Genomic DNA, 15,397 nt, shown 5'->3' with positions numbered 1-15,397 from the left:
CTCCGTCTGAAAGTACAACCATTACAGAGACCACTCAACCACCCCTCAGTCTCGTTGAACGGTTTGTGGGGCCTGTGGGCACAGCATACAGGAAATTCTCTTTGTACATCCACTACCCTTAAAAATGGCTGTCATGCGTAATTATGAGATTTGAGCCATCTGCTTGCTTTTTCCTTGGACTGTGTCACTTGTGCCGTTGTCTGGAATTGCTCTATCCGGAGGGGAATCGTCTCAAGGGCATAGGTTTGTGTACTGTGGGGTTCAAATGGTCAAATTCTGAATGAGCAGCTCGACCTTTCATCTGCACCAGTAAATGTTAAAGCACATACAAAAAGCAGGAGGAGGCCCACAAGCCAATAATAGAGTATGAGGTCATCAGTGAAAAGGCCCAGTTTCTGGTAATTATGATGAGAAGTGGCCTCTCAGTGACGCTACAGCTCCAACCTCTCCCCACCCCATTCCACATTGCCCCAAAGTTACCCAGTTAATGAATATTTCATGTCAGATTGCTCAGACCTGTGCAACAGCCACCCTGACAGGCATTCATTATCATAGCGGGCACTCTGAATGCGACACCACAGATGTCCCTACAACCTGGTGCTTGGGCACACGAAAGCAACTTGACCTGTTTATTCACTGAGACCTAAGAAAGCCTGTCCACAGCCCACTCCCCCTTGCATGTCAGAATATTGAACCCCTTGATGAATGATTACAAGCACCCCAGCATCCGGTCCCCTCCCTGGATTTATGGGGCCACAAAACCTGTGGTTCCCTGTTTAATCTTTTCTTTTTCCTTTTTTTTTTTTTTTGAAGACACTCATACAAATCAACACAGAGGCAAAAATCACCCAAGAGAGGGATTCTCCCCTGTGCAGTTTTCTGGTTTCACCTCTGTTATCAACCTTTTAATTAAACACCACGTCTTTTTGCTATATATAATGAACTAATGTGAACAGGTGATGATGGATAAGGTGAAAGTATCCTAACTCTAGTGTATTCTGAATGTATGACTTAGATTCCAGCATGCTTTTGTATGATGCCTCTTATCCCTAAGGAAATAAGCTGTCCACACCTTTGGCAGCCTCCATGTCCAGATGGCTGAAATCTGGGCTAGGTAGATGGGAGAGTTGAAAGTGACATAATCCTATCTGTGGCCTGTGGTGCAAAGCAGGACATTATCAATGCAAAATAAATGGCTGGGGGGCTGTCAGTGAGTAATCTATATATCATCAGTAGGTATATCTAAGTCAGTAATATATGTACTGTTAGTAGTTATATCTCAGTGAGAAACCTATGCATCATCAGTAGGTATATCTCAGGGAGTAACCTATATTTCACCACTAGGTGTATCTCAGTGAGTAACCTATATTATACAGTCTATCACCACTCATTATATCTCAATGAGTAACCTATATTATATATCACCACTCGTTATATCTCAGTGAGTAACCTATATTATATATCAACACTCGTTATATCTCAGTGAGTTACCTATATTATATATCACCACTTGTTATATCTCAGTGAGTAACCTATATGTCATCAATAGGTAAATATCAGTGAGTAACGTACAGTGATCTCCATAATGTTTGGGACAAAGATATACAGGTATTTACTCTTGGTTTAGCTCTGTAATCCACAATTTCAGATTTGTAATCAAACAATTCAAATTCAGCTTTTATTTAAGGGTATGTAAATGGACAACTATAATTGTGATTTCTACATGGTGAAACCAAAATGTATTTTTAAAAACCCTCACATAAAATGAGAATGTATACTTTAACCACATGTGAGTAGTCTGATTACAAATATAAAATTGAGGAGTATAGAGCCAAATCAAAAAAATATGTCTTTGTCCCAAGCGTTATGGAGCTCACTGTATGTGTCATCAGTAGGTTTATCTCAGTGAGTAACTTAAGTATTATCAGAAGGTATATCTGCTCCTTTGGATGTGCTGCCTGATCAGCCATCTGGGATGTATGAATATTAAAGGGCAGTGAAAAAATGTCCCTTTCTGGGGGAAAAAAGCCAGCATGAGGAGAGAGGTTGGGCTACTTATGAAGTGGCACAAAATCAAAGCAACAAATTGCCTGCCGATCCTCACTAAACGCTCAGGGTGGCATGACAGACAAGATCACTCCTTGCAAATCTGGAAGTGTGCCGACAGTGCGTATACAACTCATTTTGTCAGAAAAGGGAAGACTATGCAGATGGTAAGGCCAGCTATTTTGAATTTTATTTTTCAAAAGCTGTCAGTATGTTTACTGCTGTAGCAGTGTTAGACAATTTATAGTCACAATTTAGTCATTTGGCAGACACTTTAGCTAAAGTGACTTACAGCACTGCATTTAGCATGGTAAGCAAGTGCCACAAGAGCTGGATAGGCAAAGTTATAAGCAAAAGTGCCATTACAAAGTAATGTCTAAAATCACTAACTAGGTATGCTTAACATTCGTTATATTTCAGTTTTCTTGTTTTAGGCTTAGGCTATATCGTATATTTAAAGGCATGCTATGCAGGACCTACTTCCCTCCTTTGCTCCTATGTTTACAATCAAGAATGCCTCCTTATTCTCAACCCCACACACACAAAGCTTAATGATAAAACTCACCCACCAACAAAACAACTACATATTTTGCTCTGGCTAGCTATGTCAGTAGCTTTGTCACATCATATTGCAGACTAATGGAATCATGTCTCTTTCAAAAATACAGCAATAGCTGCATTCATGCCAGTCAGACAGTCACAAGTATTCCATATTGGTCTGTTGAACTGCAGTCATGTCTGAATGTGTTTCAGGGTTTAAATATATTGCTATACGCTAAATACAAGTGAAAAGGCAAAATACTTACCTTTGTTAACGAATAATTTGTGCACTGTGCTTATACATCTTCACCCTATAGGCACTAACACGGATTTTACTCAATACATGTTTAAATAAAAAATGTCTCTCATTTCAGAGTTGACTTAAATGAAATCACATTTCCGACTTCAACAGGAGCATTTTCCAAAACAAACTGGGTTCTCTTTGGCTATTAGCAATTTTTACAGCTACATGTACTGGATTTATAACGGATAATGAACTTAAAGTAAGGCAATAATTGCTACAGAAGAGGCAATGATGTTACAATGCATGCTGAACTAAAGATAATTATCTATTTGGTGAAAGAGAGAGGCGATGTATTCATGGCAAGCAATACAGAATTTCTGTGTTCCACAAATCTGTCAGAGAACAGGAAGTCGTTTACCTGTAACAAGGAAGCTGCAGCGACCTGCTCCGGCCTCGTTGATGATGTCACAGCTGTACTCCCCATAGCCCTCCCGGCTCAGGCTCCTCACGCTGTACTCCGTCTCATCTTGTGAGTCAAACTGCCCCGCGTTTAGCAGCCTTGAGCCCAGCCGCCACTCATACTTGAGAACGCGAGACGGGTGGGCTCGCAGCACCCTGCAGCTCATGGGAAAGGTGCGGGCTAGGCCCTGTCGAATTTCCGTAAACACTGGCTCCACTGTGGGTGGATCTGTAGGGGAAGGAGGAACGAAAAATGATTACTGGGAATTATAATAAGATCTGAATAGGCCCTGTTCCCATGGCTTATCCTTGCTAACTCTGAAGATAAGACATTATTACTGCAGGACTGGGTGAACAAGTGAGTTAGTCGGTCAATCAGAAATTGTTTATAGGGCTGCATTGCTTCTTCAGCTCTGGAGCAACCAAAAAACAAGCTCACGAAACATACTGTGCAATTCTACACCAATCCAAGCATACCAAAGGCCATCTATCCATAACAAAACATAAAATATTAAAAGGATATTTGGGAATTTTGGAGGCCTCATTTTTCTACATTTAGAAGATCCTGACAGTAATTACTCCAAATATACTCAGTCAAAAGCTGACACTGGCTCCAGCTTAATCAATTAGCTGAAAAGACAGCTATATCTACAGCGGATAACTATATGTGCAGTAATGAGCTCCTAATGCTCTGTAATATTCTTTTCCTTCAGCTGCCCATGCAAGTTAGCTCAGGAACCGGAATAACAAAATCTTAGTTGGAAAAAATACAAATAATAATGTAAAAATACCAGTAACCACCTAGGGAAAACATTATTCATGCCCTCCACATCATTCAGTAACATATAAAGAAATGTCTTTTTTAGTAAAGCAGGAGTATCTTCAATTACAGTGCATAGACTTCAACTATCATCAACGCAGTACAAAGGCGTACACAGAAACGGCCTTAAAATCATATATCTTAGGATGTGGAAGAAGAGCCGTAGTCAGTGTCCTATACCCACAATCAGTTCTAAAATGGGATCTCAGTTTCTCTTGCATACTGTATTAATCCTTTTGTACTGGCACATTCCAGCGGAACCAGACCTGTTCTGGATTGGAGCTAGAGTTCTTACAGTTTTTAAAATTTTATTTGAGCTGGGGAGAGACCCTATTCATGAATGGCCCTGGTTTTTTTCTGGTGCTAGCATGTTTAAAATTCAGCTGGGAGCTAGCAGTTACGGCATCAATGGCCACTTCATAATTTTGCGATGAGGACATAACAGTAAACCATGGAACAGATGAATGCAGGCAGCCCAGTCAACAAATAAATCTGTGAAGCAAATCTGTTTAGTTAAGGATACCATGACAAAGAAAAGACATGAAAAATTAGACCCCAATTTTTTACCATAACAACATTTAACCTCCTCTTGAATTGAACTGATAACTTGTTCTTTTAGATTAGTCTATATGTACATACTTGAAGATAGCATAACAGTTCAAATATTGCTAAACACAAAGCAAGGTACAATTTAATAGTGAAATTTAACAACCGTTTTTTTTTTTTTTGTCTTGTGATAATTCAGCACCTGCATAGTCTTCATCGGTCAATGCTGCATGCCTGTGTTGCCAAATATTTGCTTCTTTTTAAAAAAAGAAAAGAAAAAGAAAAACACTAGCATCATAAATAAAATCACCTCCTCATGTCCAAACATGTATGGTTACTTGAATCCAATAGACCTCAAAAGCAATTAGAGCTGTCCTTTTGTTCGGATATACTTGGATCGAATATGGCTCAGCGCTAACGTGCCAATGCAAAAGGGGTATACATGCCCATTTTAACCAATCCAAAGCCGTGTTTCCTGAACACTGGACAATGCTGCTACTTAACCAAACAGCTCTTCTGATCTTGAGCTTCGTGCTTCTGACTTTCGCTCCAAATGTACAGGAAAATATGAGCTTGGTCCAGAGCACTTGTGAGTGGCAGAACAGCAGATTGGATTAAGTGAAACCACACCGTACGGAAGAAAAATGCCCTCTAAGTAGGAAGCTACGGATCATCTTATGCAACCAAGTATCTGGCATTGTTACAAGGTTTGTGTACCCTCGAAATTCAACCTTTCCACCGAGAAAGAAATGCTAAATAGGATCAGATTTTTAATTTGTCATAACATTATATGAGCCGAAAGAGATTTATCTCAGTCAAATTTTTGAGGGGTTAAATTTAACAAGTACTCCTGAGCAGTAACGTTTTTTTTAATGTTTTTTTTTTCCATCCACCAGCATCGCAAAGACTAATCACTAGAAACTACGGGACCTCACAGAATTGACTGGAGCTTCTGGACGAAACACAGTGGTTGCAGTTCGCCACACAGTCAATCAGGCGCCTCTGTCTGCTTTATCAAGCGATGGTTCATGTGGAGAAAGGCTCTTTTCAGACCATACATCTCCGAAACCAACCCACGCCGTTTGACCTTGGTAACTATGATCAAGCTGCCCGAGGATGGCCATTGTTCATACACTGGCTATCAGTGTTAATCATTGCACCCTACTGCTGTGAGATAAACAGGCCTCAACCATCCATTTTTTAAAATCAGTTAATCTTTCATATTTATCATTCAAATGAAAACACATGCATATATGTTCCTGCATGGATGATGAAGACTGATACTCTTGCAAACTAAGTGTGTTCATATTGGTATGCTGACTGTTTAGGAAGGCATTGTTACTAATCAAGTTTTACGGCAGTAACAGAAGTATGGAGAGCTGATGAAGTGCTATACAAAACCTTAAATCCTTGCACTACAATGCCACAAAAGCATGAGCATTTAAATACAAACTGCACTATCACCATCATGAGCCATCACTCCAATGTTCATTTACAAAACAATAGATACAATTACATATATTCAGTTAAGAGCTGAGTGCATAAACAGTGTGAAAATAGCTTCATGCCTTAGATGGTGGCTGACTTTGAGTTACAGCTTATGCTACAAATATTTCTATACATACATGTTTGTTGGCGGCAGGGATTGTTGGTAGAGGCCATGGTTTTTGACCTCTACACAGAATTGTGTGACTCATAATTTGTTATTTCTTTATAAAAGCAGTTATTACACAATGCAAAGTTTACTTCACTAGCTTTCCAGCTGCTAAAGCAAAAGATTCATTACTATACACTGAGGTGGTAATACGACAGATAATAAGGCATGGCTCGGTGGCTTTGCCTTAGCCATAATGCAGTTTAGTTGACACGTACATAACAAATATGATCAAAGGATAATGAGCAACACGATCGGCATCCCATACATTATTTTGTCAGGGGGCAGAGGCTTTGTACTAAGGCCATCTTGTTTAGTGTTAGCTTTGATTATGACCCCTGGCAACTATCAAACTGTGCTTAGAAAAAAAAAAAAACATCTAACCCAAGGGAAATGAACTGAACAAAAATGACAGCTGATAAAGTGTGTCTTGCGGCTACACTAAGCAGGGTATTGTTGATAGTTACAATTGGAATGACTAGTGAGTTATCAACAGTGTTTCAAATTACTTGGCAGCATGCTTTTATCATTGTTCTGAACCTGAGGGGGATTCAGCAGAAGGATTGCAGTTTAACAGACTGGGTCTTAGTTGAAGGTATGAAGAGTATACTGTTATTACTGTTTAGACCCTTTAGCCAACTACTCTCAGTCATAAAGTGAGAATTCAAAGGTGGGATTACAAAATTTGGTTTTACTTGCAAAAGTTTTTATTTTTATTTTTATGCCTACAAGAAATATTCATGGCAAAAGCAGAATATCAAAGGAGGAGAGAAAAGGCAACTTGTGTGTGGTTAAACCTCTCTATCCTACAAAACTCCTTCTCTTCAGCTCTTCAGTAGATCATACCTTCAGCCTACATTGCATTACTTAATTTAGCTCTGCATATGGCTCAAAAATGAATTACTGTGGGTGTCAGACATGGCTTTTGGAATGCTGGGTAGGGAAAAGGGGGGAGGGGAGAGGGGACTTGGGAAGAACAGAGTCTCAGAGGATTAGGGTGTGAGCATGAAGATCAGAGCCCAAAGCGAAAACCCTGTGGAGAGCTAACTCTCAAATTTACTGTATAAACATCCAAATCTCCTGCTTCTGATGCAGTGTGGGCACAGACAGGTTTTGCTGGCTTTCAGAAAGCCATGGAAGGTTGCCATAGCCAACACTGTTGCTCGGGCAGTCCCATTAGGATTAAGGTGTTCTAGACAATGGGAGGTGGGGGGATAACACATCACATCACAGCCTTACATATCATACAAATTGGTTTACTCATTCAATGTTGTTCACATCAATCTTGAAATCTACCTGGATTCGGTGAGATCAAGTGACTAATGAGTAATCTGATATGATTAATGGTAATCACTTTCTGTTAATAGGACACACTTTAAACATTGATCAGGATCTGCGAAGCATCTGTTCAGGTAATTAATCAGTTCAGACACGCACCATCATAGCATCCTCAGAGTAAAAGGCTTCACTGAGGGCCAAATTCACTGAATTGATTTTTTTTTTTTTGCCAGTACGTTTACCCATAAGCAGCATTAAAATATATAATAACAAAGTTGTAATACATGCAAATGTCATTTTTCTTTAGCAGGAGAAAATATTGATTAGTACAGAGCCCTTGTGACTGACTTTGAATCTGGATCTACATCCTCTGTCATTCAGATATAATTTTCCAGGACTGAAGGCCTGTTTGTTGCTTGCTCTTTTTTGTGCGATGCAATCACTGGGAAAGGATATAAATCCTGTTGACAGATGAATAGCATTGGAGACATTAATCCAAATGATAGCAAGACAGCAGGCTGATGTGCTATGAATTCACAAGAGCTGTGTTACAGTTTTATGCAAAATATACAAATGACATAATAATGCAGTAATATAATATACTGTACACAACATGTATTTGCATACAGTATGCCACATGAAAAATATCCCTCATGATATATGCTACTGCATGACTATGACACGACTACTACATTTTTAACCTACAGTTAAATAAAGGTTACACAAAATAAAACTAAAGCAACAATGAAATAATGTCTCTGTATGGGGGAAACAGTCAAGCTGGGTGTTTTGAAGATGGGGAAGTCCTTTACAATGCTTGGCCACTGATTGGCTGCTTTATCAGGTCCTGGGAGCAGCGTCCTTGCTTCAAAAGTGCGCTTACAACAGTGAAAAGTTGGTGAGATTTTGGCAGTGGAATTGTTCATGCAAAGAAATTTTTCTTTAAAATGTGAGAACGGCAAGTAGTCGATCATTAATCAAGTTAGCCTCTGTGTGAGACTGCGTGCGTGTTAACCTTGAGCTGTGAGTTGAAGCTTCATGTTTATATGTTCTTTGAAAAGTCTTGCATTCCCAAAGCAGAAGTATGAGTTAGAGCAGCGATTACAATGCTTTCGCCTTCTCTACATCCAGAGCTGAGAAGCTACAGCCTGCAGCTGTTCCCATGTTCCTCTTCTCCGCTCCTCCATCTAAACTCTTTGGCAAGTGTGGGAGCCAGATGGCAGAATGCTGCAAGCTAGAAGATTAATAATTAGCCCTTCAGTGATCTGAGGCTAAACTGCACTATTTCAAATTTGCACTTGTCAAGAGAGGCAGGGGTTGAGCCAGCCAGGGTCAGAGTAAAGATATTTGTAAAATTAAATTGCATTCAACTGGTACTGTGAATAATGTCTGCCATTACTCCTGTGTTCTTCCTCCTGTTCACTATGCTGCCAATGCAGATACCAACACATGCAAGGGTAGTATTCATTAAATAATTTTTTCTGTTTGTTTACTCAATTACTTTGTGGTGGTGGGCGCTACTCACAAAATGGGGGATTGAGGCCACCTTTCTTGGCATGGTATGCAAACAACTGCTATGATTGGCTGACAGTGGTATAGTTTCATGGCAGACTAAGTTAAAAAGGTTATTTCCAGGCCTAGTAGTATGACAGGATGCCATGCAGCACCATCTGGACCACTAATGTCCTCTACGACCCCCGGCCCCTCCAACCTCCTCAAATCCTCTCCCCCCATTTTTTCTGTGACAACACTTCCCTACAGAGTCACGCTGACATCCCAGTAACCAGGCCTGACGGGGGTTGCAATCATTTTGGTCCTTGCGCCCCTAATCCACAGCACTCTAGTCCCTCCCAGCAGACACGGGAAGCTAATGCTTTGAAATATGCAAATGCTGTCACCATGGCCGTCGTCGGCAGAAAGGCGACTGGAATTAAAATGCAAGTCTTGGTGAGCAGGCACAAAATGAAGGTTAAAAATAGCTGGGGATAGAAGGCGAGTGTCACAGTGTGGTGACTGATTATTGACAGCGTGATTCACTCCAACAACCCCTGTAGCCGGCTGGGAAAGGAGAACTCGGTGACTGGGTACAGGGAGCGCGCTAATTAAGGTGTGTTTACAGCACTATCTTTGACATAAATCAACTAACAATAGGCCACAATAAGACAACGTGTCAGGCTGGCCTGGTGCGAGGGAAGGGGAGGGGGAGGGGGGGGGGCACTCTGGTCCTGAGATGTTTTAAAGGTGAACACTGCCTTTCAATTACCATGATTTTAATATCACCTAAAATAACAAATGATTTCTTACATACCCCCACCACCTCCTTAAAACCTCTAATTAAATTAGTGAGAGAATAGTTATATTACAAACAAGACCCCATGACAGACTTTCCAAGTCATCATTCAGACATATCCTAAGTTTAGAGGTTGCCTGTGATACTACTGCAAATACACCATTTATCAAAACTAGTATTTGATTATGTCTATTAGCACAGCACCCAACCAAATTACACAGTGTGTGCCACAGAGCCCATTTCTAAGTAGCTGCTTACTTTGGCATTAGACATTTTGAGCCTTGCTCATATTACACCTAGGTTAAAATGCATTGAAAATGTTGGAATGGCTGCATAATTTTGCAGTAGCATGAACCAAGAAATAATACATTAACATACATTAATATTTTGACCAGTTGAATGACTGAAACCTATAAGGGAGATAGTTTTGTTTACCTTGTTTACCCCCTCAGGTGTCCTTTAAAACTGTACTGCGCATTACGTTGAAACACATAAGTAGGATGGGTAAATCATGAAGGATTTTTTTTCATTTCTTCATGATTTATCCATGTATTTTTCTAGTCTCCCTGGAGCTTTAGCACACTATGGCGTTTACTATTTCTCATCTGCAACTCCCCTAAGAACAGGGCACCCAACAAAGAAAGCTGCTGTAACAAGAATCTTAAAGAAAAAAAAAACCTGCACCCAACCCTAGGAATAGCAGTGCATTAAACAGACACAATATGTGCTCCTGAACTGCAATTGGCATACAACAGCTTACAGTGGTTTATCAGCAGCAGCAATAGCAGCAACTGCATCCGTGCATCTCAGGTATGGGCATTATATCAGTAAACCCGGGCCTATTTTGTGGTGCAACAGGCAGCGACTCTCAATCATAGTCCATTTGTGGGAGACATGCAGGAGCACAATTGTTTTTCAAACTGCATTATGACTTAATGACTTTTACTGCCAATTTCTTCCAGCCGTTTATGGCTCAAAGTAAACGTGCCATCCATGACAAAGCGGTGGGGAGGTGGGAGAGGGGAGGTTGGGTTTGGGTGGGTGTGGGTGGGGGGGTTGGGTTAGGGTGGGCGTCGGGGGCTCATATTAAGTGTGATCGAGGGGATAGCAGTTTTCATCTGCTCCTGTGCGAGGCCCCTCACCTGCAAAACCTAATAACTGTGACTCTTATCTGTGCAGTTTTCCTTTGCTCTCCAGTTCCCATATTTGATGACTGAAATAACGGGATGTGGCAGTTCAACGTATACTGACTCAGTATAAGTTTGTATTGGTATAAGCTTGTGTAGTGGCACTCCGAACCAATGCAGCCACTAGAGCTTTGAAGCTAGTTACAACCAGTGATACACATGATAAAACATTCAGAGTCATTTGTTTGTTTTACGTTTTACTTATAAAATAATGCGATCAAAATAAAACAATACAAACAATACTGAGGACACGTTATTCACAATATTCAGGCTTGTTCGTAGACACGGTCAAAAACTATTGCTCCGTAGCTTGCAAAGCCCATTTTACATCTTCATCAAAGATGATCTGACGTAAAACGTAACGTAACACAAAGCATTCTGGTATTACTTAAAGGAGGTTTCTCAATAAAATAAACAATTTATGCAAAGAAATATGTCTGTAATAAAACAATAATAATGTGAATGAGTACTATTTTAAAATAACAAAATGAAAATATTGATTTTTTAGGTTACAGCTTGAATGCGCATTTATTCATTCATTATTTTATGCATTCATCATTTTTGGCTATGCCTTTATTGTTGAATCTCTTATGACATACAGTATATGCATATTCTCACGATGACCTTGTAATTCACCCTATATGAGATACAACAATGCTTCTGATGCAGAGAGGGGGGCAAGGAAAGAAAAATACTTAATGTAGGAAGAGCAGGTGCCTCAATTTGGCCTCGCCTATTTGCATCTCTGCAGTCAACCACTTGACACATGGGAGGCATGAGACCAGGCAATAAGCTGCCTGTGAATATTAAAAAGTGGCAGTTTTGTGTCAAAGCCAAATTGCAGTCAAATTTTCTTTAATTTGGGGGGGGGGGGGCTGGGAGGCGGGTGACAGGAAACTAGGTTGGGATGGGAGAAAAATAAGCTCATCTGAGGAGATGCTTAGTTTTTTTTTTGGAGGTGGAACATGGTGGAGTGGTGAAGCCCTGCGGCGGTGTGTTGCACAAAGGGCAGCGTTTTACTGTGGGTCGTCCTACTTTTCGCACTGTTTGTTCCTGTGTGCTGAAGATGCACTCTTTGTTCCGAAACGGCTCCTGGCTTGATGCCTCACTTAAGCTCTGTACATTATAAAGATGACGGTGCTTTCAGGAAGGACATGTCTTGGTGCGCTCGCAACACAAAGAAGCACTTATCATCTCGTCTTGTTCCGAACATCACGTTGCTTGTTCTGAACATGCATTAATAAATGGAGCCGCTAAACAACTCAACATCAAAGGCTAAGATTGTACAGTTATTTGAACTTCCAGCATGTAAAGAGAAGGCTCCACAGATTTTTTTAGGCATTATGGTTATCCGGGCTGCATTTGAGGACTTCTGCAGCTGAAAACTTTCGAGTCTTCTTGCACTGCACGCTCGGATGATGTCGCTTTGAATAGCTGCGTTTTTAAAAAGTAAGTATTCTCTACAAATCTACATAAATGAATACTAGTGGGGATAAATTAGCTCCCTGCTAATTAGGCTGGGAGCCAGCTTTGAATGCCATGCTTAACGAACAGTGGGGATTTAAAACAGTTCTGTGACGGAGCCCGTTACTGGGGACAAGCGGGAATCGTCATCCCCTGCTCATGCGACTTCCTCCCCTCACCCCACTTAATCACAAAGCCGATAATTATGTGGCCCTTATTCCAATTTTGTGCCGCAGAATTCAGCTATTATTTATTGTCTCCTGGTAAAGAGGGTAATGGTGAGGGGGAAGATTCATTTCAAGCAGCTAATATAAATCTGAGCATTTAATATGCTTTTCTCCCTTTCCCTTTCAAATGAAGCACCCATGTTTCAAGCGATCATTAAACTCTGCAGTGGTGCTTCTTCACCAAGCTGTTTGGATCAGTGCAGCTCATAATCCTTTTAATTACATTTTTTTTTCCTTTCTTTTTTTGGGGGGGGGGGGGGGAATTATTGCAGTAAATCAAAATATGGAGATAATTGCTACCTTTCAGAGAGGAACAGCTGGATCTAGACTGGTCTCCCACTCACACTTTATCTGATGGCAGGGGTTGTCTGGAAGGGGGGTTTGGGTATTTTGTGAACATCAGGATTGCAATTACATTAAGATCCCAGTAAAATATTTGTCCCCCTGATTTTGCCAAAGATGTTATGACTGGAAGAAATAGTTTCTCTCAAGCCAATGACTTAACAGGCTGTAGGGGCCTTCAGAGGCATCATTATCCCGATTGTGGCTGGTGTAACCATATGCAGTCAATCAATGACTCATATACCCCTATCAGATAAACTTACTCTTCTCACAAACTAACCTTACGATTAGAGAGTCATCAACAGAGCATGTCAGCTCCACCCATTTTGTTGTTCACAAAGCCTCACTCATCCATTTGCACTTTCACCACATTCATTTCCCACCTCTGCTCGGTAGCTAGTTTGTAATAAACTGTAGGTGGACATTGAAATTGAATATTTAAATATTTTCGCCCTGCCCCTTGGTAACTGGTATCCAATAGAGAGAGGAGGAGAAATGGCTGGCTTTGTACTTGACGATCTTCTAGCGAGGCTGTGAAACTTAACATTACAAGGGCTATTATGACTTTCTGTTTGGCACGGGCTATTTAGGTTCACACAGTTATGATATAATCATACAACATGCCTGATGTGACTAACCATATAGCTATATAGCATCTGTGAATGCCGCTGTAGGTTACCTAGCTACCTAGCTAACTAACTATCTAGCATACTGACCTGTTGTTAACTTCTTGCTAAACTGCCAGTTTTTAACTTCTTAAGATAGCAAGACCATTGAAACAAACTTGATCCATTGAAACTAGAGCTTCTAGCTAGCTCATTGAGTTGGGATGCCAGCTAATGTTGAAAACCTGGGGACCAGAAGTAAGTATATATATATATGTGTGTGTGTGTATATATATATATATATATATATACAACCTAAATATCAATATTTGATTTTCTTTTATTAAATATTTATTTTTTCAAAATCAGAATTAACATTTAAGTTGTATATTTAGCCTGTATATTTTGAGATTTGTTAAATCTGAAAATATAAACAAAATTGTTTATTTAGCATGTCTGTTAAATCTGAGAAAGAAGACTCATATTTAGTATAAATCTTTGGGGGGAATGCCATATTTAGGCAGAGGGGGGGAAACCCAGGAAAAACAGACCAGTATTTTTGACCAGACCAGGAGAAATACTGGATCAGGCAGTTTTGACAGAATTCAGGGGTCTTTCCTGACATTCTTTTTTTATTACTGCATTATTTATGCCTGCACACCATTGGCATCTGGTAGAAACATAACAAGTGCAGCACTTGACCTTTGCACATGATAACGAGTCTCCAGTCAGCTGGCCATATCTGGTGATGAGCTGGGATAACAGTGAACCCATTGGCTTGGTCACGATCCTCTTATCTCAGCTCGACTCCAGAGCAGGGGGTAGGGGGTGGGGGTTGATCCAGCAGAACTGCTCATCATGTAACAGAGTATCCATCTGCTTTGCGCTGAAATGCCTGGCCAATAAATGTGATTAACCCTTCTATCCAGAAGTCTGGCTACATGGCATCCTCTATAGAGAGACAGAGGAGCCCACTGAAGCAGAGTTAATTGGGTTCAAATGCATTACCTGTGAACACTCTGTGTCTGTTTATCAGTGGCCTCTCTATTAGTGCTCGTCCTTTTTAATTATCATCAATTCACCTGGGCTTAGTTTTTTTTCTTTTTTTGCTACATTCTCTCTTTTACTATGTAGAATCTTCACTTCTCCATCACTGGAATTTCCATAAATGCATGTATATTATCTGTGTATATTTATAAATGAGTATTATCTGTGTCTGTGATAAATCTTTCTTTCTCTTAAATAAACACAAAAAAAGCACTCAGGTTACTATGGCTCCATTTATTATTGTTTTGCCATTTTGGCTGCTATAAAGCTAGACAAATGAAGTGGGAGACTCCATTGCTGTTGGGGCCATTCCATCACTTTGAGTGGATGTCTACAAGGAGCACTTATCATAAACCCAATCACAGTCTCAGCATTTTTCATGTCAACAGTGCTACTCGGAGTCATCCAGAAAACACACTTTCCTCTCTTGTAACTTAATCCCTAACCTTTGACCTCACAATTTTCTGTAATAATGAGAGCAACAGGGAGGTGCATGCCATCACTCGTTTCCTTGAAGCGGTTTTCGCCCGTGTTGGGTGTTTTCACCCGTGTGTTAAACATGACATGTCAAACATATGACCGCTACACCCTCAGGCATGGTAAAGGACTGTGTTATGGCACGGCTTGTGCTGCAATGCTCTTCAATTG

At 40.4% G+C, this 15,397-nt stretch overlaps 1 protein-coding gene across 5 annotated transcripts in view; it reads right to left on the bottom strand.

Moving 5' to 3' along the window:
• Window positions 1–15,397, bottom strand: part of mdga2a (MAM domain containing glycosylphosphatidylinositol anchor 2a) — a 227,375-nt gene that overhangs the window by 64,119 nt on the left and 147,859 nt on the right. For all 5 annotated transcript variants that reach the window (XM_064329795.1, XM_064329784.1, XM_064329804.1 and 2 more), the window contains exon 9: window positions 3,249–3,518. In XM_064329795.1, coding sequence (XP_064185865.1) covers window positions 3,249–3,518 — 270 coding nt within the window. The remainder of the gene's footprint in view (window positions 1–3,248; window positions 3,519–15,397) is intronic.

Source organism: Anguilla rostrata, chromosome 1, assembly GCF_018555375.3.
Source record: "Anguilla rostrata isolate EN2019 chromosome 1, ASM1855537v3, whole genome shotgun sequence".
NCBI lineage: Eukaryota > Metazoa > Chordata > Actinopteri > Anguilliformes > Anguillidae > Anguilla > Anguilla rostrata.
This window is presented reverse-complemented; position numbering and strand designations above follow the sequence as displayed.